Raw genomic sequence first — 24,851 nt, forward strand, 5'->3', positions numbered from 1 at the left:
GATTGTCCAAACAAAATGTTATAGTGTTTATGTAAATCTCTGGTGTTTGATTCTTATAGTTAATCTTTATTGATTCTCTTTTTGTGAGTCAAGAACATATCGGTTAGTTTGAAGCAGCAGCATCACTAACTTTGATGTGTTCTTCCATCTCTTATTTATTCTCTGCTGGCAACACAGAAACAGCAGTTTACTCAGTGAGTCTTATTTATGAGTCCAGCATCTAAGAATAAAATAAAAGGCTACACTAATAAGGATATCAAAGACTCTCCAAAAGATGGAAATTATTGTTCACTTTTATATTGCTAATTGTTTAAACAGCAGAGTGAAACTGACCTCACCTAATCTGTACAATTTTACCAGATATTTTGATTGATTTAGACTAATATTCCAAAATGGTTTGCTGGTTTCTTGATATTCTCCATATTGAGTTTACTTAGTTGCGATGGGCTGGCCCCCCATCCTGGGTTGTTCCCTGCCTCATACCCATTGCTTCTGCGATAGGCTCCGGACCCCCCGTGACCCAGTAGGATAAGCGGCTTGGAAAATGGATGCATGGACGGAGTTTAATTAGTACTGCACATTTGTCACTCTAGAATATCTAAGCATCAGTAGTATATTCTGCATCAAAATAGATTTTTGTGATTTAGCTAATGAGCTGCAATGTAATGGGTGACGTGGCAGTGCTGTGTTTAGCACTGTTGCTTGACGCCTCTGGGACCCGGGTTCGACTCTCCGCCATGGCTCCATGTTTGTTGAGTTTGCATGTTCTGCACCCGTAGCCTCCAGGATAGGCCCTGGACCCCCCCGTGACTCTGATTTGGACAAGTGGTTACAGAAAGTAGATGGGTGGAATATAATATAAGGTAGTGAAATATGAATATAAGTGTAACTATATATTTATAACTTCATACATTCTCTTTGACAAGTCTGTGAAGCAGGAATGTGGTACCATATTATAAATGATTGCTTACAGTACAGGATTTAGTTCCAGATGAAATACTTTATTATAAAGCAGCATGACCACAGCTTGAGAAAAGAAAAAGCATAAAATATTTGAGGGTGGTAAGTGGAAAGGCCTGTTCTGTGCACTAAAATGGGCAGGCTCTGCTTTCCCGAAGCCCACATGAAATATACCTTCATAGACAAGCATGGTACTCGGAGAATACAATCTTAAGGAACTGCAGTTTTATTGTAAATGAATAAATTTGCAGAATTACAACATCCAAGACCACAGTACTGGACAAATAAATGCGGAAACCAGGAAAAAATGGCACTCAGAAATTTGCGGAGCTGTGGGCCGAGTCCCATGATGTCTCAGGGGCATCACTGCTACCTGACGCTCATTTTAAATTGCACCTCGGTCCAGTCAAGCCAAGCTGGCTTCACTGTCATACCACAGTGACACAAAGCAACATTCCCCTGGACCGCGGTCTGACATACAGACAGTGAGTGGCATGAGAAGGATGTCACAATACATTCCTATTAATATTCCCTTTTTTCTTTCTTCTTTTTGCTGTTTCTAAATCTCATTGATACTCTAATTTCTCTCACAGTCCAAAGCAAGGATTGTCAAACTGCCTGATCAGGGGTGAACATGACTCCTCTGTGTCTGTGGCAAAATGTTTTGATTGAGGGGAATAAAACAGCTACATTTTTAAATAGCCTGTCCATTGATAAAAATGTTGCCATGGTGTTGAGCGCTGACCCAAATGTAAATTATTATATTGTATATTGTACATATTATTATATTGCATAATGTATATTACTGTACTATATTCATACACATATGCACACACTCTACTATAGATGGACATGGACTGTCTGTGAGTCCCTGAGGACCAAGGTTGGGAAACACTGATACACTGTACAGCATAGCCTCAGTAAACAGTATAGTCTCAGTAAACAGCATAGTCTCAGTAAACAGTATAGCCTCAGTAAACAGTATAGCCTCAGTAAATAGTATAGGCTCAGTAAACAGCATAGGCTCAGTAAACAGTATAACCTCAGTAAACAGTACAGTCTCAGTAAACAGTATAACCTCAGTAAACAGTACAGTCTCAGTAAACAGTATAGTCTCAGAAAAGAGTATAGCCTCAGTAAACAGCATAGCTTAAGTAAACAGCATAGCCTCAGTAAACAGTATAGCCTCAGTAAACAGTACAGTCTCAGTAAACATTATAGCCTCAGTAAACAGTACAGTCTCAGTAAACAGTATAGCCTCAGTAAACAGTACAGTCTCAGTAAACAGTATAGCCTCAGTAAACATTATAGCCTCAGTAAACAGTACAGTCTCAGTAAACATTATAGCCTCAGTAAACAGTACAGTCTCAGTAAACAGTATAGCCTCAGTAAACAGTACAGCCTCAGTAAACAGCATAGGCTCAGTAAACAGTATAGTCTCAGAAAAGAGTATAGCCTCAGTAAACAGCATAGCTTAAGTAAACAGCATAGCCTCAGTAAACAGTACAGTCTCAGTAAACATTATAGCCTCAGTAAACAGTACAGTCTCAGTAAACAGTATAGCCTCAGTAAACAGTACAGTCTCAGTAAACAGTACAGTCTCAGTAAACATTATAGCCTCAGTAAACAGTACAGTCTCAGTAAACAGTATAGCCTCAGTAAACAGTACAGTCTCAGTAAACAGTATAGCCTCAGTAAACAGCATAGCCTCAGTAAACAGCATAGCCTCAGTAAACAGTACAGTCTCAGTAAACAGCATAGCCTCAGTAAACAGCATAGGCTCAGTAAACAGTACAGTCTCAGTAAACAGTATAGCCTCAGTAAACAGTACAGTCTCAGTAAACAGCATAGCCTCAGTAAACAGCATAGCCTCAGTAAACAGTATAGTCTCAGTAAAGAGTATAGCCTCAGTAAACAGCATAGCTTCAGTAAACAGTATAGTCTCAGAAAAGAGTATAGCCTCAGTAAACAGCATAGCTTAAGTAAACAGCATAGCCTCAGTAAACAGTATAGCCTCAGTAAACAGTACAGTCTCAGTAAACAGCATAGCCTCAGTAAACATTACAGTCTCAGTAAACAGTATAGCCTCAGTAAACATTATAGCCTCAGTAAACAGTACAGTCTCAGTAAACAATATAGCCTCAGTAAACAGTACAGTCTCAGTAAACAGTACAGTCTCAGTAAACAGCATAGCCTCAGTAAACAGTACAGTCTCAGTAAACAGTATAGCCTCAGTAAACATTATAGTCTCAGTAAACAGTATAGGCTCAGTAAACAGCATAGGCTCAGTAAACAGTATAGTCTCAGAAAAGAGTATAGCCTCAGTAAACAGCATAGCTTAAGTAAACAGCATAGCCTCAGTAAACAGTATAGCCTCAGTAAACAGTATAGCCTCAGTAAACAGTACAGTCTCAGTAAACAGTATAGCCTCAGTAAACAGTACTGTCTCAGTAAACAGTATAGCCTCAGTAAACATTATAGCCTCAGTAAACAGTACAGTCTCAGTAAACAGTACAGTCTCAGTAAACAGTATAGCCTCAGTAAACAGTACAGCCTCATTATACAGTATAGTCTCAGTAAAGAGCATAGCCTCAGTAAACAGCATAGCCTCAGTAAACAGTATAGCCTCAGTAAACAGTATAGCCTCAGTAAACAGCATAGCTTCAGTAAACAGTATAGTCTCAGTAAAGAGCATAGCCTCAGTAAACAGTATAGTCTCAGTAAAGAGCATAGCCTCAGTAAACAGCATAGCCTCAGTAAACAGTATAGTCTCAGTAAAGAGTATAGCCTCAGTAAACAGTACAGTCTCAGTAAACAGTACAGTCTCAGTAAACAGTATAGGCTCAGTACACAGTACAGTCTCAGTAAAGAGTATAGTCTCAGTAAACAGTATAGCCTCAGTAAACAGCATAGCCTCAGTAAACAGTATAGTCTCAGTAAAGAGCATAGCCTCAGTAAACAGCATAGCCTCAGTAAACAGTATAGGCTCAGTAAACAGCATAGGCTCAGTAAACAGTATAACCTCAGTAAACAGTACAGTCTCAGTAAACAGTATAACCTCAGTAAACAGTATAGTCTCAGTAAAGAGCATAGCCTCAGTAAACAGCATAGCCTCAGTAAACAGTATAGTCTCAGTAAAGAGTATAGCCTCAGTAAACAGCAGTCTCAGTAAACAGCATATCCTCAGTAAACAGTATAGTCTCAGTAAAGAGCATAGCCTCAGTAAACAGTATAGTCTCAGTAAAGAGCATAGCCTCAGTAAACAGCATAGTGTCATTTATTCATGTGCTGATAACCAGTGTGCAGTATGAGATGCCTTTTAAGATGAAGCTAAAGATGTAATATTAGCATAATTTCCTCAGTTCACTGAATGAAATGATTCATTTATCATCGTGTTCCAAGGTGTAAAATTTTTCAGTATATTATGGAAAAAAAAGTTGGAACAAAAGAAAATGAGGAGTCCAGTGCTATTTGTCTTCATCAGTCATAGCCAGTGAATCGAAGTTTCAATGACATCTGAGAAAAGGCAAAGGAAACTATTTAAATAAGATCGCATATTTAAATAAGATCGCATTTTTTTTTTCTCATAATCAACATCGCACATCGATTTAAATATTCCAATCAGATTACATATACAGTATCGTATGTACAGTATGTAGGTGTGCGTGTGCATGCGCATATGTGTGTGTGTGTATGTGTGTGTGTGTGTGTGGGGGGGGGGGGGTATTTATCAGATTGTGGGGTCCAATGTCCCCACAATGTGATAAAAACCTATTGTTTTGCCTTTGCAGGGACATTTTTTTGGGGAAACTCAATTTTCTAAAAATCTGCGACTGCAATAAAAAAATGATAAATGCCAAAAGTATTGTATTTTGTTTGGTTACTCATGGTTAAGGGTTCAGGATTTCATTGTTGGGATTAAGGTTTTTCTCATAGCAATGAATGGAGAGTCCCCACAAAGATGAAAAGAAATCTACTTATTCACATCTATCTAATCTATCTATTATTTGATATATATTTAATATATCTTGAACGGCTCCTCTGAGTCGTGTATAGAAAGTGGAGCAGAAATGTGGCACGTAGGTCACCTCTAGAGACGCCTGCATGTTCTGCCCATGTTCTGCATCTTTCCATCATATACAGCCATGAAGGGCCGAGTATAAATTCTCTGCTGTGCATTTGTCCCGTGATGGAACGACGTCCCGCCTCCTTTGTGCTCTTTGCAGCCTGATTAAGCTATGAACTCATCATTACCCTCTACTGGGTAAATGATTGGATGGCCGACAGAAATATGCTTAGACCGATTTTCTGAGATTCTCGTTCACAGAAAAACTTTTTGAATTGAAGATGTTACCAGGTTTGTTTTAAAAAAACATGCATTCAGAAAAACAAAATATTAATGTCAGATAACTTGTGGGGAGACAAAGACTCTTACTGTACTTCTCTGCAGGGAACTGCATAGAAAGCAGGAAAGAGAGAAACAAATTAATGATGTTTTTCTTTTAATCTGTTTGGTAGTGTTAAGGAAACTTTTAATTGGGTGTTAAACTTTTAGGTTTTTTAGTCATTTTATAAAAGGAAAGTAGTAACATTATGTTTTGTTTTTCGAAATAGTAACTTTAGTAATGAAGCTCTTGTTTATGTTCACTTGGATAGAATTAAACATTACTTTCAAAAGAGAGCTTGAAGCAATAGTCAGCGGAGAAATTCAAAGAACAATTGTACTTTTCTAACGGTTTGTAAACCTATATAATGAAACAATGTTGCCTGTAGACTGAATGTGTCATCTCCCCATTAGCCGAAGATTAAATCATTATTTAGTACATGGTACAGTATTCCTGCTTTACAGCAGCCAAAGACAATCAATTCATTCAAAGAGTATTAATAAAATGATATATATATATATATATATATATATATATATATATATATATATATATATATATATATATATATATATATATATATAGATCTTGTGTGGTGTGGTCCCCGATATGCAGTGATCGATGCCTACCAAATGTGGCTCAAGGAAGGCCAACCAGTGAACCAGGGATGGGGTCATGGGTGCCTAAGTGCTACCGATGGATGTAAGGAGCAAAGGCAAATCCATTTGGTCTGATCCCCCAGGAGAGCTACTGTAGCACAGATTGCTGAAAAAGTTAACGCAGTCTATTATGGGAAGGAGTTAAAACAGACGGGTTCCTGCCTATGAGGCTGCATAGCCGCAGACTGGTCAGAGTGCCCATGCTGACTGCTGTCCACTGCTGGATGGGTACGTGAGCTTCAGAACTGGACCGTGGAGGAGTGGAAGAAGGTGGCCTGGTCTGATGAGTCACATTTTCTGTTACCTTCTGTTATTTACCTGGTGAAGAAATGGAAGCAGAACGCGCTGTGCAGACCAGTGGAGGCAGCGTGAAGCTCTGAGCGATGTTCTCTCGGGACACCTTGGGTCCTGGTTTTATGTGGATGTCACTTTGACACGCACCACCTACCTAAACATTGTTGCAGAGTAAGTTCACCGCTTCATGGCGACAGCATTCCCCATGGTGGCTTTCAGCTTTCCGGAAGCTATTCCCTTCATTCCTCTAACAAGAAATGAAATATATGCTTGATAAGTATTTTCAGAAGTCTATACAGAAATGCTAAAGATAATGGATTAGTGGATGTCTTGGGGGGGTAGACCCATATTGTTTGTGATGTTTGCAAATTAAAAACCTGAAAAACAAATGCTTCTGCCATCCAGCACATCTGTAACATAATTTCACATTGGCACCCGTCTGTATTTCCTGTGATAAATTTGTTTGACGGTTGGTCATCAAACCATATAATTTAATAAGCATTTAACTTTCAAGGGGACATTAATTTCTGGGTGGCATTTGAATTTGTGTCAGAAGAAACTTTCAGAAGTACGTGCTAAAGATCTTTGGGCTGGGCGACGCCCTTATTCTGATTAACTCTGTCTAATTTTAAAGGTCTGCATTTATGACTCATTAATTAAATTTTAATGTCTGCTTGCTTCACTCTGAAAATTTATGAATGTGTTTAATCCGTATAAGAAGAGCTGTGTCCGGCTTTAATAAGCTTAGCTAATCAACAAAATGCAGAAATGCAATGTGAAATTAATTCCCAAGGCTCTGTTCTCAAATCAGGTAAAGCCTTTACTTTGTTATGAGGTCTGGGGTCAATACCAGTGTCTTCTTTTCCACGGACCCTTTCCTCTCACTCTGGAGGTGAATTCAAACTGCAGACACATCAGAAGGACGAGATGTATACAGTAAGTGGGATTTCAATAACAAGCTATGGAATAAAATTGTAAAATGCCACAGATAGTCTCCGTACCCTCATTTGCATTCATTCACTTTTCACATTCCTTCTTTGTCCTTTTATATTTATTTATGCATGCATTAAGGCAGCGAAGACTCTACTCTTATTAACGCTCCAGTGATTCTCCAAGCCATGGCATCAAACTGTCCTCCAAGAATGTATAATTACAGGAATCTCGGTGACTCACTGCCTCAAAGAGCTTTGAGATCCGGGGCTTTTACTCCTTATTCATTTAGCTAATTATGCTGTTTGAGCTACGGAATAAATTATGTTAAATGAGTATACTGTTGATAAAAATTGGTTATTTTCAGTTAACAAACATATCCTTGTCACAAGATAGCAAGGAAAAGAATCCATTTTATATATCGGTGTTGAGCCTGCCCCTCGCTAATAAAAATATTCTTTGTATTTAATTAATTATGAAGTGTAATAAATATATTTTAATTATTGTCACTTTAGTTTCATGTTTTGAGAGAGATTTCTGTATGTAATGATTTTTACAAGTTTCAAGTTATATTGTCATATACAGATAACAATGTAGTATCATTAGTGAGATATTTAGAATGTGGGATGCAAAATTGTGCAGTGAGAATTTAAAGTGACATTGTTTAAAGTTACATTGTGAAGAGTCCAGTAGTTGTGGTGAGTGTACATCGGTGTGTGCAGAATGTCAGCAGTTCAGAAGCCTGATGATTTGTGGGTAGAAACTGTCTGTGTGCCGGCTGGTGCGGGTCTGCATGCTCCAGTTCCGTCTGCCTGACGGCAGGAGCGTGAAAAGTCTGTGGCTGGGATCAGAGAGAATCCGCTGCGTCTTCCTCCTTCCTTACATTTATCACACTCACATTTTTCCATGTTATAATGTACAGCGTGCACTAATGATTTAATCATCTTTCAAAATCATATGTTGTGTTTTGTGACTTTATTTTTTGTACTATATTGTGTTTGTGCTTGTAACCCCTTTATTCCTGCATGACTTGTTAAGTCACTTTTGGATGATAGGAATCTGCAGTCGCTGTCTGCATGACTGTCTGATTCAGGATAAATTGGCACAGCACTAAATAGCTACTTATCTAGCCAAAAGTCAGAAGATGATGGAAGGAACTGCAAAATGACAACTCGGGGGGGGGGGGGCTCTCTGAAGACAGTTACCTCGAGAGAATAAATAGCAAAAATTATTACACAATGGTTCTGATACACATTTAATAATTTCATAAGTTCATCAGCAGAGGGAATTTTTAATTAAACTGCCTGACAGATGCCATATACACTCTGAAATTTAATTATTTAATGCGAGCACATCATTAGTAATAAGGAATTATTTTCTATGGATATGCTTAATCTTGCAAATGTCCTCAAATGTTTTATGGATATCACACTGGCACCCTGTTCAAATCAGTTTGCACACTCTCTGCGGCTCATATTCCATGAAATACCTTTGAAGTATATTTCATTATGTATTACAGTCCTAATTAAAATATGGTGTTCCATCATCTTTGTGAAAGTGTGCTTCTGCTCATCCGACACCATCCATCCATCCATCCACCATCCATCCATCCACCATCCATCCATCCACCATCCATCCACCATCCATCCATCCACCATCCATATCCTGAATATAGTCAGATGAATAGGGCACGAGCTGAGCTGCATCCTGTTAGAAAATGCTAAATAAAAATACTTAAATAGATTTTTTTTAAGTCTCTCTTAGAATAGTGGGACTGTAGCTGCCCATTTAATAATGGTCTTTGATATATTTTTCATATACACACACAGACAAGCCCTGCTGTTGCCATAATGGATGGGATTTTGCACAATCTGTGTAGCTCAGCCCAGAGTGCACCTGATCATTCTTGCTGTCAAAAGGCCTGGATCAATTGTAATCCTGTTGATGGAAAATGTGCCTTAGATCGGCACCTTGTCAGATGACAAAAGAGGCAGGTGTTACCCTGCATCTATAATGGGCCCAGTGATAGCAGGGGCTGCCTCATCTCATAGACAGACCGGTTCTATCAGTGTTTGAATGGTACAGCAGCCGTCAAGTCTCTTCTCCCAAATCCCTTATAAACCCTTAAAAGCTTATAAGACCTTAAACCTTACAATAGCCTATGGCTATGGCTTCTAGTCATGTGAGGGATCATACATTGACTGTGTTATGATTAGACTTCAGATTGAAACCAGTTTTGTTCTCTAGATGTTCAAATATAGCAATGTAAAAAGTACTGTGCATCATTTTAATAAAAAGCTACTACTAATTGTAGCAACTAACAGTATTGAATCGTCACGGACAAATTAAATGTATTTATAAATGCACTTGCTTATTTGACGTTTAAAATGCTTTTAATAATTAAAAATTAAATGTGCACTTAATTCCAGTTTGCATAATGAAAACATATTGCTATTAAAACAAAATTGCATAACCCATTATATTACATTACTGTAAGCGTTTGAATTTGTTTCAATTTTAGTCATTGATCTCTTACACTGTATGGTCTTTTAACTTCTTTCTTGTTTGTTTTTGACTTTAAATGGTTATATAAATGGATTGTATGGCCTTTCAGGTTTATTATTGGTTGGTAAGCTAATTATACCCCAGGAAACATGAATTTTAGGGATACATAATGTACTAGACTCTGATTAAAATGTAAAACAATTCTCTATCCATCCATCTTCCAGCTACCTCTCCAGTGCAGGCTTGCACTGAAGCTGGAGCCCTATCCAGGAAGTGTGGAACGCTTCCTGGATGGCTTTCCTCTGATGTCATAGCGTGCACATGGTACAGGGGCCAGCCAATGAAAGTGGACACTGGAATACCAAACCCATGCAACACACAGTGTAGAGTAAATGTGAAGCAACAATGCTACCCACTGAGTCCTTATCACTGATAAAACAGTGAGAATTAGAGAATAGCAGTGATGGGCAAAATGACGCCTCATGAACCATTTGCTATATTTTTTGTTTCTACTAGATGGTGCTCTCAGTTCAAAAAAGGCACAAAGCATGGGCCAAAGTATTCCAAGGCCACCATCAAGTGGGGGGCGAAAAATACAGCAAAAGATTTATGAAGGGTCATTTTGTCCATCACTAGAGAATTGTGTATGTATAAAGCATATATAATCATTACATGGTTATCCATTCTCAGAATACCGACCTGTCACGCATCAGTTTCCTCTTTTTTGGCTTATGTTTATCTTTTGTTGTTGATGATTCAGTGAATGTGCTATAGGCACCTTAAGAACAGAGGAAGTCAATAGATTTCAAAGATCCATCTACTGAAGCGTTTTAATAAATGACGGTTGGTAGGAAAAATGTAGGGAAAATTTTTTACAAAACTTGCCAAGAATAAATCCTGAAAATCAATATGACATCACAAAAGTAATCAGTGTCAATGATTTCAAATGAAAAAATAAGTAGTAGTAAGGTGGAACAAAAAAAAAATCACTTTTAGTGCCTTTAGGAGAACAAGGAAGAAACACAAAAGCGACACTGGTGCAGTGACCTAAAGGGTGACGTCATGGGTGACTTTATGGGTGACCTCATACCAGTGGCCTTTGGGTCTGAGGAAACTCTCACTGTGACCATCACTGGAGTGGTGGATTAATATCATTTTAGTTTATAGTTTAAGTATCATCCAGGACTGGCCTGCCCTGTAGGTGACATTTGATTAGGGGGCGCAAATAAGAAAAAAAAATCGAAATAAATACCTCTGGTTGCATCACATGACTTTACAGTTATTTATACTAGTTTTAATATTTCACTGCTTTTCTTATGAAAGTCATGAGTTAGTAGCCTGATACACTGTGCTATTGAGATGTTTTTAATATAAATGAAATGATACAATTTGTTTCCTGCTGGGGGGATGCAGCAGATTCTCGCCTCAGGTGTCAGAATGTCAGAACTCCCCAGTGCCAGCCCTGGTATGGCATAATATTTTACATTCATTATATGTTGTTCTTTATGTACTAAATTGCAAAAATGCTAACAGAAACATTAATGTTAATATATTAGACCCAAAGGCCATACCAGGAGAAGAGAGACTCCATAGCCGGGCGAGATGGAGGAAATGAAGAAATTAAAGAATTTAATGTCCTACTCTCTCTCTGCTACTGGATCCATGACTTTCTGAGTGACAGGAAACACTGTGGCTTGCTATTGTAGTCAATCACATTTTATACCCCTCAGCCACGGCTGTGTACGTTCTCCCTTCATACACCAATTAGACCAACTATACAGTACGTCACACCGTGAATCTGTAGAACTTCTTAAGTTTGCAGATGACCCCACTGGTTACACTTATGATAAATTATGACATTTCTGCTTCCTGGGAGGAAGTAATTAAACTGGTATCATGGTGGTGAGTGTATGGAGATGCATGGCTATGGAAGAATATCACCTGCAGAATGAAGGAGGCCCAAAGGTCTCTCAGTAAACGCTGACTGGGCACGCTAAAGATGAGGGCTAGTTATCACCTGTACACCTGTACAGTACCTGTGTTTCATTCCCTAGGCCATAGCCAGTCTTAATTAGGACCCTTTTCACCTTTGAGCTTCTGTACACTTGCAATTAATGGGATTTTAATTCAGAATGTTCAGAATCCCAGAACCCAAATGGTCCAGGGATGTTGGCGTATCTTCTCTCTGATCCCCACATGCATGTTGCTTTGGACAAAAGTGTTTGCTAAATACTGTAAACATCATTGTCACATTGGGGTGGGCAACGCTGCTGTCTACCTGCTAAATAGAGTCTTTAACTTATTGGACAAAGCCAACAGCACTGTGAGGATGGAGTTTTTTTAATTTTTAAAGTCTGTTGACAACCCTGTGTTGTTGGAGGAAAAGCTTTTTCAATGCAGGTGGACCGTCTAATGGGAGACTGCAGTTTGTGAGACGTCAGGCCTGAGTTCCAGAAATGACTGTAAGCGAGATAAGGGTCCCTCAGGGAACAGTATGACTCCCGTCTTGTTTAACCTTGGTCTTCAGTTATTGACAATGAGAAATGCGGAAGTTCTCAGATGATAGTGGGGGCATCAAAGACGGACAGGAAGCAGAACAGAGGAGGTTGCTGAAGGAGTTTGCTATGTGGTGCTCAATAACAAGAACCAAGGAGATAGTGGAGGATTTCCGGAGGTCTATCGGTCCCGTGTGGTGCTTGTAGCGATATACAGATAATTGGCAGTGCATTTTGGCTACAAGCTGGAGTGGACGGCGATCACCGAGACACTGTAGAAGAGCTTGAGATGCCTATATTTCTCGAGAAGGTTCAGATCCCTTGAAGTACAGGCAGTCCCAGGGTTAAGAATGACTGACTTATGGATCACTTGTACTTACGAAACTTCAGGTCAAACACAATAGTTTGTAATAACAAAAGCACACAATGCTTGGGAAAACATTACACAGCTTCAGTGGTTTGTCAGCTTGAAGTACCGTACAGCACCATATATACTTTTATTATTTCTGTACAATAATTATTCTTATCATATACTGTATTATTTTTCTGACTTAACTATAAATTCGACTAAAGGACATTCTATTTTAGCTAGTCAAATCTTCTGTGCCATATTGTGCTGGGGCCACAACTATAGTGTACAGGCCAACAAACTCAATAAACTAGCTGAGCTGGACTTTGTAGAAGCAGTCGAGTGGACAAGAATGCAACGTAAAATTTGGACACCCTGGACAATGCCTCATACTCCTCACATGATACTCTACCCAGAAAAATTACTTCCTTCAACAGTACATTCAGGCAACTTCCCTTTCCCAGACATATCAAACGCCTTTATTGTTGTGGTAGAGGGAGCAGGTACAGTACTATCTATCTATCTATCTATCTATCTATCTATCTATCTATCTATCTATCTATCTATCTATCTATCTATCTATCTATCTATCTATCTAGTTCAAAAATGCACAAGTACCATAAAAACATGTGTCATGAGTTACATCACATTTTCGCTTCCTGTGATCCAGCACAGGACACAGAACGTGACAGAACGGGCAAATTGTTATGGACATTCACCATGTTTCCTGCAGATATGTGCTTTGATGCATCGTTGCATAATTTATGTGAATTACACAAGTGTTTTAGTGCTGTTTTAAAGTTAATATTTTATGTAAAATATCTGATTTTCAGCAAATATAATCCATACTATTTCAAGCTATATTATGACATTCTGCCTCTGTAAAGACTCCACCGTCTGTGTGTTCCTTTATTCTCGCTTGCTGTTTTACTGCTGTCCTTTTGATGATCGTGCAGTAACGCTAAAGGCAGCTAAAAATGTAACTTTGGTGTCTGACTCATAATGCCTTCGCCACTCAAACGCCATAATAATTTATTTATTTGATCTGTGACACATTTATATATTATTATTAAATCTGGCCAGCAGATCAATCTTTTGTTTTTCTCAGAATAAAAAAGAGATATCCTTATTCAGAGTGAATGGTGTGTGAGTGTGCCCTGTGATGGGCTGCCCCCCCATCCTGGGTTGTTCCCTGCCGCCTCCGGGATAGGCTCTGGACCCCCCGCGACCCAGTAGGATAAGTAGTTTGGAAAATGGATGGATGGATGGATATCCTTATTCCGCTAATAAACTATCAGTTGTATCACTGCCAGCACCGCAGTTATTAGACTAAACGATATAGAATTTAGTGATCAGTGGTCATTGTTGACACAGGACAGCACACAGTGCACAACAACGAAATGTGTCCTCTGCATTTAACCCATATGTGACGTCGTGACATAGCAGGGGGCAGCTAATTCAGCGCCCGGGGAGCAGTGCTTGGGGGCGGTACCTTGCTCAGGGTACCTCAGTGGTGCCTTGCCGATCATGTTATGGACTGAATTTTCCGGGTATAAGGAAGATTTGGACGCCATAACCCATCACACTTTCGCTGACGTTCCGGTACCATATTCTGAGCCCAGCTTGTCTGTGGTGCCATGCTGGAGCTATTTTTTTTGGGATGAAAATGTGTGGAACTGATGACGGATTGGGAAAAAGTCTGGTGCCAGCACCAACGCTTCGTTGATTGGAAACGAGGCGAAAGTAAGCCAAGGGCACCATCTAGTGGCATCAAAAAATACAGCAAATGGTTCATGAGGTCTCATTTTGTCAATCATTAGTAGCCACCTGTACAGTGTAAAAACCCTAAACATATCAGCAGTCCCATTATTGTGTAGTAAGAACGGCAAATTGTCAGGTTCCTTGTGCAGTCTCCTGTTTTCTGTTCCACTTTTATCTTCTAACTGTATGCCTGTGCCGCTGGTTACGTTTCATCACAAGATCCTAATCTCCTGAGGAATGATTATGATGTTATAAAGAATTCATATAAAAGTGATCTGAACTACAAATAGAAGAAACTTTGAGAATTCTTCTAAGACCTGGTACTTTTGCCTGTAGTCAATAGAGTATCATTGTTACCATTTGAGGACTGTGATAATGTGATATCCATTCATCTTCTACATACGCTTGTCCTATTCAGGGTCGCAGGAGTTCCAGAAGCTATGAGCACAAGGCAGGGAACAACCAAGCATGGGGTGCCAACCCATGGCACGACACGCTCACATACCATTCACACCTACATGCAATCTGGTAACTCCATTTAACCTCAGCATATTTTTGGACTGTTGGGGGGAAAACCTGGAGTACCTAGAGGAAACCCCACAACTACACGGGGAGAACATGCAAACTCCACACAAATGGAATCACAACAGGAATCATGGCAGAGACTTGCACCCTGGGCCCATAAGCAACCATACTAATCACTGCACCATTAAGTCATCCTGGTTTGATATCACAGAACTCATTTGCATGCTATTTATAAACAACACCTAGATAAATGGCTGTTAAACTAATGTATACTTCTTACTGTTGTCTAAGTTTATGTGATTTATAAGTTGTTATTCTATTCTTCAGGGTGCCATAGGATACAATCACTCATGGACCAGAGACTAATATGACATGATTTTGACTGTAATTACAAATAATGTCATTCTCAGAATAAACTACAGTGTTCTGTTTCATTTCAAGTTTATTTTGCATGTATAAAACCGTAATATGCTTATGACATGAATGATGCTCACTACTGATCCCTTGCCATATTCGATATACAATAATATAAAATACGACCTTTCAGCTTGAAGCATTTTTGCTGCCCCAGTGTTCTCGGCTATTAACGAACGTCATGTCTGCATGTGTGTTTCTGTAGAATTTATGTTGTAAATTAGAGGCATATTAGTAGCCCATAAAAGTACTTGAATTGTACAAATACTTTCAAACAATTTATGGCAGAGTACCTTGCATGAGGACATAAACGTGGTAAACATGCAGTAATTAAATGAAGTTTTAGTCTTAGGCGCCTCCCTCAGTCTCAAAAAAGTCAAATCACAATGCATTTCATTCATTTTCCCTAATCTTGTGCTAAAGCTATTTAAATGATAATGTATCACTACGACTTCACAACTCTGACTGAGATAAGTGGCTATAAAGCGAATGTATGGATCAATGGCTGAATGGATGAATAGATGATGCAGAGTAATTCTAATCATTTTCCTTTTTTCTCTGTACTCTTTGTATGACTTGTGTTAGTGGCACGTTGCTGATACTTTGGGCCAGAAAGTGTGATGCTATTAAACGGTCTCAATGCACCAAAGAGAAGATATTTTAAATGTTGCTTTAGTGTAAAAGATGGATAAACTTGTGTATGGAATTCAGATTTTTATGTTTCTCACAGGTAGCTTTGCAAAGAGCAGTTGAGTGAAGGAAAAAAAGTTTTTTGTTTGTCATGCTTCCTCAATGGCACAAAGATTATGCGAGTGAATTTAATTTGGGCGAGAGCTTTCAGGCCTCCGTATCAGTGGAAGGACCAGTGCTGTCTGACTGGGATCTAAGGATTTAAATGGTCACATTATATTATTATATGTCGTATATTTGTTTGGGGAGGCTGATTAAAACAAGGTTACATTGTTGAAACTGTAACCAGGATTTCCCAGCAGTGGGATATACAGTACTGGCTGCATTTGTAGTAGTGCTTCTCAAACTTTTTCTGCTATGCCCTGTTTCGGAAGCATAAAAATTTGCATGTCTCCACATCCAACATAAGCTGTTCAACCATCATTATCAGCAAAATGAGCCAGGTTTAATACACATTTTTATTGTAATAACATCAAGAAGATGCACTGCATATTACATTTCACATGTTTTTCAATAATTCCCCCCACATGATCCAACTTCATTTCCATCCCTCATTCACCTCGGCTGACGTGTGGCACACAGTCTGAGGACCACTGATTTATAATGACAGGGACGAAATCCACAAGGGTCACAGTCAACGGGAATCACTCTCCCCAGCATTATTAATGTGAGGGACTGCTGTAAACTGAGAAAACTTTTGTGTTTTGCTAAGGAGATGTCTAGGCATTTTTAACCCTTCCCTTTAGTTTGAAACCATTTGCCACTAGGGGTGGGTCACCACACCTAATAGTCACACTTAATAGTTAAAGGAACAGGACAGATAGTATAATAGTTTCTGCATTTCTTGGCGAGTCTGCACTCAGTGAATTTGTGATCTTCCGCAGTTGAACCTAATTTAATAACAATAGCATTTGGCAGCTTAGGATGGGGATATTTGTATATTTGTGTGGAAACTATAGAAAGACACAGCTGAGAATATGTGAATTGAGTTGAGTGTGCTCTGCTGTTAGGGTGAGTGTTTGTTACGGTAAAGAGACCTGGAGAGATTCCTGCACAAAAGCCGGTAATGAGGCCACCAGAGGATTGTGAGGAGCACCGTCACGCGGCTACATCTGTCTCCGCCTTGTCTGCTTTTCTCTGTTGCTGCTCACTCCATGTTTTTCAGTAGAGTAAATACAAATAACTGATTTGTGTTGTTTATTTTCTTTATATTTTTTAAATTCCTTTTCAAAATGCCAAATTTATGTAGCATTTTTAAATTTGCATTTTAAATACAGATATTTAAAAAAATTATAATTGAATAATGGAATATATATTTATCCTAAATATTAATTTACTCATTTCGAATTTATCTCTGTAACTATCTTTAGTACCAACTTTTTAATTTTAATTATTCATCTTATGAATTAAAAGATCAATTAACGGATTAAAATACAGGTATCATGCAATCAGTCACAAAATTCTCATTCATCATTTCCACTGATGAGTGAATCTTGACAGAAATGTATCGGAATCAGGAAAAGCATGTCAATAAATGAGACCAGAGGAGCATTGTGCCATTTGCAGTGTTGTGGAGAAGGTCACTGTGACATTTACAGCTTATCCAGGTGAACCTTACTGATCAAAACCTTGGGCTGTGGATTTGTCATGTGTGTATGTGCGTGTGTGTGGGGCCTGTGATAGACTGGCATACCATCCACAGTCTTCAAGGTCCCCTGGACCCCGTATTGGAGAAGTGATTGGAAGATAGATGGATAGATGGATATTTTACCTTCCCAGCCTCAATTCACCACATTATTGGAAAAAGAGCAGGCAGGGAGTGCTGAAGTTGCGTTCAGGTTGACTACAGACCACAGCATTGCCCGCATATTCCCCATACCATGCGCCCTCTAGTGGATGGGAGCAAACTGTCTTTAGTGTGGTGAATTTATAACGAAAAGAGTGTAACAATGAATTCAACTTTTTGTGGGAAAAAAATATGTGATTGTTTTTCTTTTTAACTTATTTACATGTGGTCACCCTTTTTTTAAACAAAAGATAAAACTTTTAATACGTTTTGTACACACCATGAAATAATTTGCCGGTTTTTACTATTTGCAAATTTGTATAGATAATTCCCCACACAATTTACAGGACTGAGACGTCAAGGTACATCCTTTTTCTAATAAAACACCAGGAACTCCAGTTACTCCAGAGTGTGCATGACTACATGCTATGGGCGTAATTTATAATGGTGCCGATTCCTGCTTGCGTCTGTCATTTGGGACAAGGCCCGAAGGATGAAGAGGGAGCTACAAAAAGCAGGAAGGCAGCCCATTTTGATTATATAACTTTTATTTAGGATTTAAATTAAACTGGCAGAAAAAAAAATGAAAAAGAAAGGATTGCATTGCTGACATGACGGGCAAAAAGGCTGAATAACAGCATATAGTATCAAATTAAAAAGTGCTGGAAGAAGTATCTCAGTCGCTTCAGTTTTAACAAACATTATAATATACTTGTCATGGCTTTTCTTAAAAATAACCAGAGTAATTACCTCACAATAAAGCTTTTGTGAGCCCGTAGCAAGACATTTTCTGAGCGAAAAGAAAAAAAAAAAACATTCTGTACACCGTCGCTTGATATACAGCAAACGTTATGATAATAGACCTGCTGGTTGGAAGTCAACTTTTTCAGTTTATGGAACAGCTGGCTAAAGCTTTTTTGTTTGCGTTGTATTGACTGAGAAAGATATTACAGCCTGAAGCAAAATTCCATGGATCACTCATTTGGAGGCATTTCAGATATTATTTCCGTCTTATTACAGTCCTGCCTGTCATAAAAGACAGACTTTAAGTACCAATTTCATAACGTCATACATGACTTTTCCCCTTGCAGTGGTCAGCTGGGGGTTCCTCAGCCACTTACCAGCCCATTCTGCACAGTTTGACCTTTTGCGCACTTATTCCCTTCTGCACAATGGTGCCCACAATCAGTTTACTTCACTGAAGAAGAGAAAAGCGAGAACTGGAAACAAAAAACATCATAATAATGACACTCTTGCTGACCCCCATGGGGAACTTCTCCTTTCACCTACTCCTTCTGGCTCTCCATGACACACAGACACATATACAGCTGAGAGTAAGCTTGGCAGCGAAGGGCGGCCACCTGCAGCGTTGCCCACGGAGTTGGGGGTTAAGGGCCACGCTGAAGGGCCCATGGACGTGAGAGCTCTGTCGAGGCCGGGGCTGAACCGACGACCTTCCGATCACGGGCACAGAGACTTGAAGACGTTTGCTCTGCCCACATAGTGCACACATATCGTTAAAAAAAAAAAAAAAACTCCACATTTTCACAAGTATTTATCTCAATGATTCCCCCACTTCATCAAACAACTGCCTGCAGGGTTTTTTCTTCTCCTCGTTTATATGTTTCAATTCAGAGAAGATGCAGCAGATCTCCAGCAAATATGGGATTCAGCCAACCCACCTAGCAAAGGAAAACCTTCCAAGAGGCATTTGCCAAAGTGATATATAATGAAGATGCATGTTCACAACGGGTTTAACTCACGTCGGCACTGATAATGCTGTTTGTACTCCTTGTTAACTGGGGATTCATCTATCGACTTGTACATTATCGCTGTGGAGGGACAGGTTTCCTGAATGATAATTGTTGAAAGGAACATCTCAATATTTCACAGTTATCATGGTGGGTAATTCACTGACATGAAGCTGCCAGGACACCATGCTATGTGCTCTCACCTCAGAATAGGAGGCAGGGGATAAGCTGCTGTATTTGTTAAGGAGCAATTACATAATTCCCAAAATGTGAGATAAAAAAAAAGCTGTACAATGATCGCAAGCTTTTATTCTGAGTGAAAATGCATTTAGTGCAAAGTTCTAGTGCAAAGATCTTAGTCTTAGAATTCTTATCTCTCCAATAATACTGGAAGCTCACATCTTAGGTGGTTAATTCATTTTAGTTAATATGCTGCTTGGACAGAGCATTTCAGTTTTTTATTTTATTTTATGCTGTACAATTAAGACAGGATATAGTTGGTACGGAAAGACGGAAATATATGTAGTCACATGCCAATTTGTAACCGAATCATCTGGCATACGAGGGGGTAAGCGGCCTCACGTGTTACCAGACTTATTATGGTTTATTTCCCATAAAGGCACTTAGTTGTCCTTGTGCTACTGAGCGAGGCGCTTAATTTAAATAACTTCACTTCGACATCCCGCTGAATGGACAGAAATAGGATCTGGTCCCTTTTATAGACCATCTTCATAAATTGTCTCCTAAGCAACTTTTTTTAAAAAAATCTCTGTCTCTCTCTCTGTTTTCTATACCTTTTTAGATGACCCAAGATCAGTGTGCTGACAGGAACAATGTTCAGATGCCAGAGAATCCACAAGTCTCGTACAAAGTGGGCATTTATGGATGGCGGAAGCGTTGCCTTTACTGCTTCGTGCTCCTTCTGATGGTTTTAATCCTGGTTAATCTTGCACTAACCATCTGGATCCTCAAAGTTATGAACTTCACAATGGTAAGTAAGCTAAGTTTGATGCAATGGTTCTGTGGGTGTTTATGCATGAAGGTACAGGGACACATGAAAACGTCGACAAATCTCATGCCAAATGACCATCTTGCAAGGAATGCAGTACTATTATTACTAGTCTTAATATCTCTGAATATTAAGGGATGATGGTTTAATTTTGTCTATTCTTGGTAGGTATAGTTGCATTCAATGACACTTAGAATGATTCAAACAAAGCCCCGGATCAAGAAACTACAGTACAGTTCCTATGTTGACTTCAGAATCCATACTTTTAAGCACATAAACATCCAATTAAAAAGCCTACTTCCGTTTTTCCTTACTATGAATGCGCCACTTATTAAAAACAATTACAACCTTTACTTTTTACTTTTACATTTAGCAACAATAAGTCATATAAACGTTTCATTGCATGTGATATCTAGGGTGATTCTAAAAGAGTGGATTTTATGATTGTGGAATTTATTTTCAATGAGGTCTTTATCCATTCTAAAATATACTCTAAATTAAAATCTGGCATTGCAACATGTTGTACATACAACTACATAGATATACAGTACATCTGCCCATTCTCCCTATTGCATAGTAACATGGGTAGCTGCTGCTGATGACCAAGATATTGGCAGAGGCTGAATGCAAATGAGCACATAAATAAGTAAGAGTACAAGTGGATTTGATTTTGCATAATAGGTTTTGATTAATTAGAGGATTGTCTTCCATATGGTCCATCAAAGCCCTGTTTGCCCCATTTAAATATCTCTGTCTACAAGGGTTGTTCCTGTGCCTGTTAATTCTACTCTTCTAGTTTATATTATTTTTATAAAATTGAGTTCAGGTGTCTCCATGTCGCTGTAGCAATTTAACTATAGCATGGAATAAATATGAATAATGACCTTTAGTAGAATTCATGTTTTGGCAGTTACTTACTTAAATAATCTAATTTTTATATCTAATGTGAAATTAGACATTCTACATATGCATGTTTCTTTAATTTATGTTGCAATTCTAAAAACTAAAAAAAAAAAAGCATTTGAGATTTGGTCTGCAATGTAATGCAAGAAGTTTCCATTGCAGAATGCGAGAATATGTTTGCATACTTAACACAAAAAGTACAGGGAGCAGCGAATGGTTTGAAAATGCACTCAGGTTTGAAAAAGCTAACTATAAGTAAAAATCTTTTGAGAAATATCGTCTAAGATGGTTGCCTGTATTGGGAAGGGTCTGCAGACTACAGAGCTGGGAGTTGTGATGCAGACTCTGGGCTTCTTGCCAGTCTGCCCAGTCCACAGCTCTGCCTGTGAAATGTTGTCGGCTAATGGGGTGACAAGGGGAGACAGATTCCCCTCGGAGCAGCTTTCTGGCCCTCTGTTTGGAGGAGGGGTCTATGGCCTGTGAGGCGACGCAATCTACATCAAGATCTAAACTTTCATGTGCAGCCTAGCAGTCTAATTATTTCCCCATCAGACCCCCAGAATGCTGCTGTTTCAATGCCCACCACTATCTCCATGCTGTGCATTGTTTCCCTGCCTTGTTAATTTTGTGTACGTTTTCTCTAGATGCTATTCTGGGCCATGGATGAATTTTTCTGCTACATTAAAATCTCTTTAAAATAAAATTGATCCATCCACAGGTCAATAGAATGTATCATGGGCAATAATATTCACCCCCTTGCTGAAAACATTCTTTACTCTTGCAAAAAAACAACATCTTTCATATTCTTTTATCTTGCATTTTCTGTCAGCTACTGGTTGCAATTCAGCTGTGGAATTGTACAAGTGCAGCATGTCTGTACATTTGTTTAATCCTTTATATGACAACTTATCGAAGACACAATTTAAACCAAGAAGCGGCAGAAAAATTATTATTATTTTTATTTTCATTAAATGAGAGGAGCAACATCTGTTTCATCTTTAAACCTTATTTTACATTTATTCAACAAGCTAAGGATAAATTGCATTTAGTGCATTTTCATTACAGGCAAATGCATCTGTTGTCACATCTGGTAATACTGGGAGGTGTAAAGAAACCCCAGAGGCAGCCTTGAAGATGATCAATCCTCAAAGCGGCTTTTATTCAAGAGATTAAAGTAGTGAGTGCTTCCCTCCACAGACCTACCGGGAGTTTGCATATGAACTGGAACACGATGACAGGTCTGGAGAGTGCAGGACGGAGGGGCACATATATACACTGAGGACTAAGGACAGACAGCTATAAGAAGTTATCACAATGGACTAGGGATAACCACACACAGGTGAGGGTGGTAATGAGAGCCAATGAGAGCTACATGAGGGACAGGTGTTAATGATTGGGGACATGGGAAGGTCAGCTGGGGGGGACCCAGGACAGGACCGAGGGAGACAGGGCGTAACATCTATCTCTCATAATAATAAGAAAAAATATCCCCTTTTTGTAATATTAGCCTTAGAAGCTTTAGGTCTGAGCATAATTGTAAAGTTACATGGTCATTCATCAAGATTTTCCACAGTGAAATAACGGGAAAATAAGCAGTTGTGGCATTGTGAGAAGCACTGGCATGAAAGCTGAGTTTCAGCAATAAAGGTGCATACCGGCAGGTACGCCAGCTCCAGAAGTCAATTGCCTTGATGGTTTAATTCTGTCTGTCCTTGGCTGATTTATTGCATGGATGACACTTTTCATCTTAAATGACTTAGAGCTATTCGGGCAAAGTCAGGCACTGAAGAATACTACGACAGTGCCCTTCTGTAAACGTCAGATCACCACGTCCTTAAACTATCACAAACAGTTATTATTATCCATGTAAGATGCCCACCTTTAGACATTTCCTGAGTCCTTCAGACTGAGAAGCTAAAGGGGTATGAATTGGTGGTAATTTAAGCCTTGAAACAGAATTCAGTAAGCAAACGAAACTGCTGGGCTGGCTACCCTAACTTGACTTCCTGGCTTAGAATAGACACCTTTGAGATGGGCTTCAAAGGCACTTTTCATGACCTCCCGCAGGGGCAATCACCTGAATGGGGGCTCACTCCGTAACATTCGGCTGATACCTTTGACATGGGCTTGAAGGGCACTTTTCATGACCACCCGCAGGGGCAATCACCTGAATGGGGGCTCACTCCGTAACATTCTGCTGATACCTTTGAGATGACCTTGAAGGGCACTTTTCATGACCACTCGCAGGGGCAATCATCCTCACTTGGGCTCACTCCGTAACATTCTCCGGACACCTTTGCATTTCCTTCGGAATTATGGACAGTACATACTTATGGATAAATCTTGTGAGTAAAGGACAACTAGGAACATATAAAGGAGAGTAGGAGTATCTAATATCAAGATAAAATGTTTACTTATACTGTCACAGCAAACATTAACCAAATGTTTTAATTGAGAAACCCTATTGGATGAGACAGACTGTTTTCATTGTTGTTATCATTTTGATGAATTGCATGGGGAAGTCAGGAAATTGCTTTGGGGAGAATTCAGGTTTATGGATGGTTATATGTGAAACAAGTAAAGTAAACGAGCTATTTAAAATCGCTTTTAGATTTAATTAACTGCTGAACAACATCATTTAAGTAAATATTGAGTGGCACATCATCTTTTTGGTCTTTGTCACTCAGTATCAATAAGGAGACAAGGGTCAGGGGTGTTGGGACAGCTGCTAAGGGCTGGTCACCTGTCTGTCCGATTTAATGGATGGCCTGGTACAAAGAAAATGGCAGAATAGTCCGCAAAAGTAATTCTTGCCATACATAAGCTGCCAGGTGCTGAAATATTAATACGTTGCTTGATCAGCTCAAACAGATACTTCAGTCAAGCTCTCAGAGTGCTATGCTGAAGCTGCACCCAGGAGGCGTTCCAGTTGCCCCTCTGGCCAGGATAAGGAAGATGCCTTGCCAAGCTCACCAGAACCTGACACTGGCAACCAAAGATTGCCGCTTCAAGAGAAATCCATGCCCCCAAAGTAATCGTTAACTACTCGCTTTATTTGTATATTCAACTCTAAACTATTAAGCATGGTGTTGTGTTTATGTTAGTGGATATGGACTATTTCACTGTGAGCATCAGACAGAAAGAATGATACTTTATACTTTTTACTCAGTGTAGTCAAAGTGTGGTTTTTACTCAAGATATCACTATTCAAAAAGACTTCCAGAAGAACAAGTACAAAATGTATTTTCCCTGCCAGGCACCGAACCACCAGATTCTATGTTCTTGATTGAATCAGTTTCACTCACAGTCTTTTATTAAGGTCCTATTGATGTAACAAGAGTCGGAAAACTGTTCTGACCTGAGCTCACATGGAATGTGACTGAACCCCCCCCGTCCCTCAAGGTAACAGGGTGAAGATTAACATCATGTACAGGT

At 39.2% G+C, this 24,851-nt stretch overlaps 1 protein-coding gene across 1 annotated transcript in view; it reads left to right on the forward strand.

The window, feature by feature from the left end:
- LOC125750481 (delta-sarcoglycan-like) overlaps nt 1-24,851 on the forward strand; it is a 78,942-nt gene that overhangs the window by 24,289 nt on the left and 29,802 nt on the right. Inside the window, exon 2 of the mRNA XM_049028343.1 lies at nt 20,307-20,495. Coding sequence (XP_048884300.1) covers nt 20,307-20,495 — 189 coding nt within the window. The remainder of the gene's footprint in view (nt 1-20,306; nt 20,496-24,851) is intronic.

This window comes from Brienomyrus brachyistius, chromosome 10, assembly GCF_023856365.1.
Source record: "Brienomyrus brachyistius isolate T26 chromosome 10, BBRACH_0.4, whole genome shotgun sequence".
NCBI lineage: Eukaryota > Metazoa > Chordata > Actinopteri > Osteoglossiformes > Mormyridae > Brienomyrus > Brienomyrus brachyistius.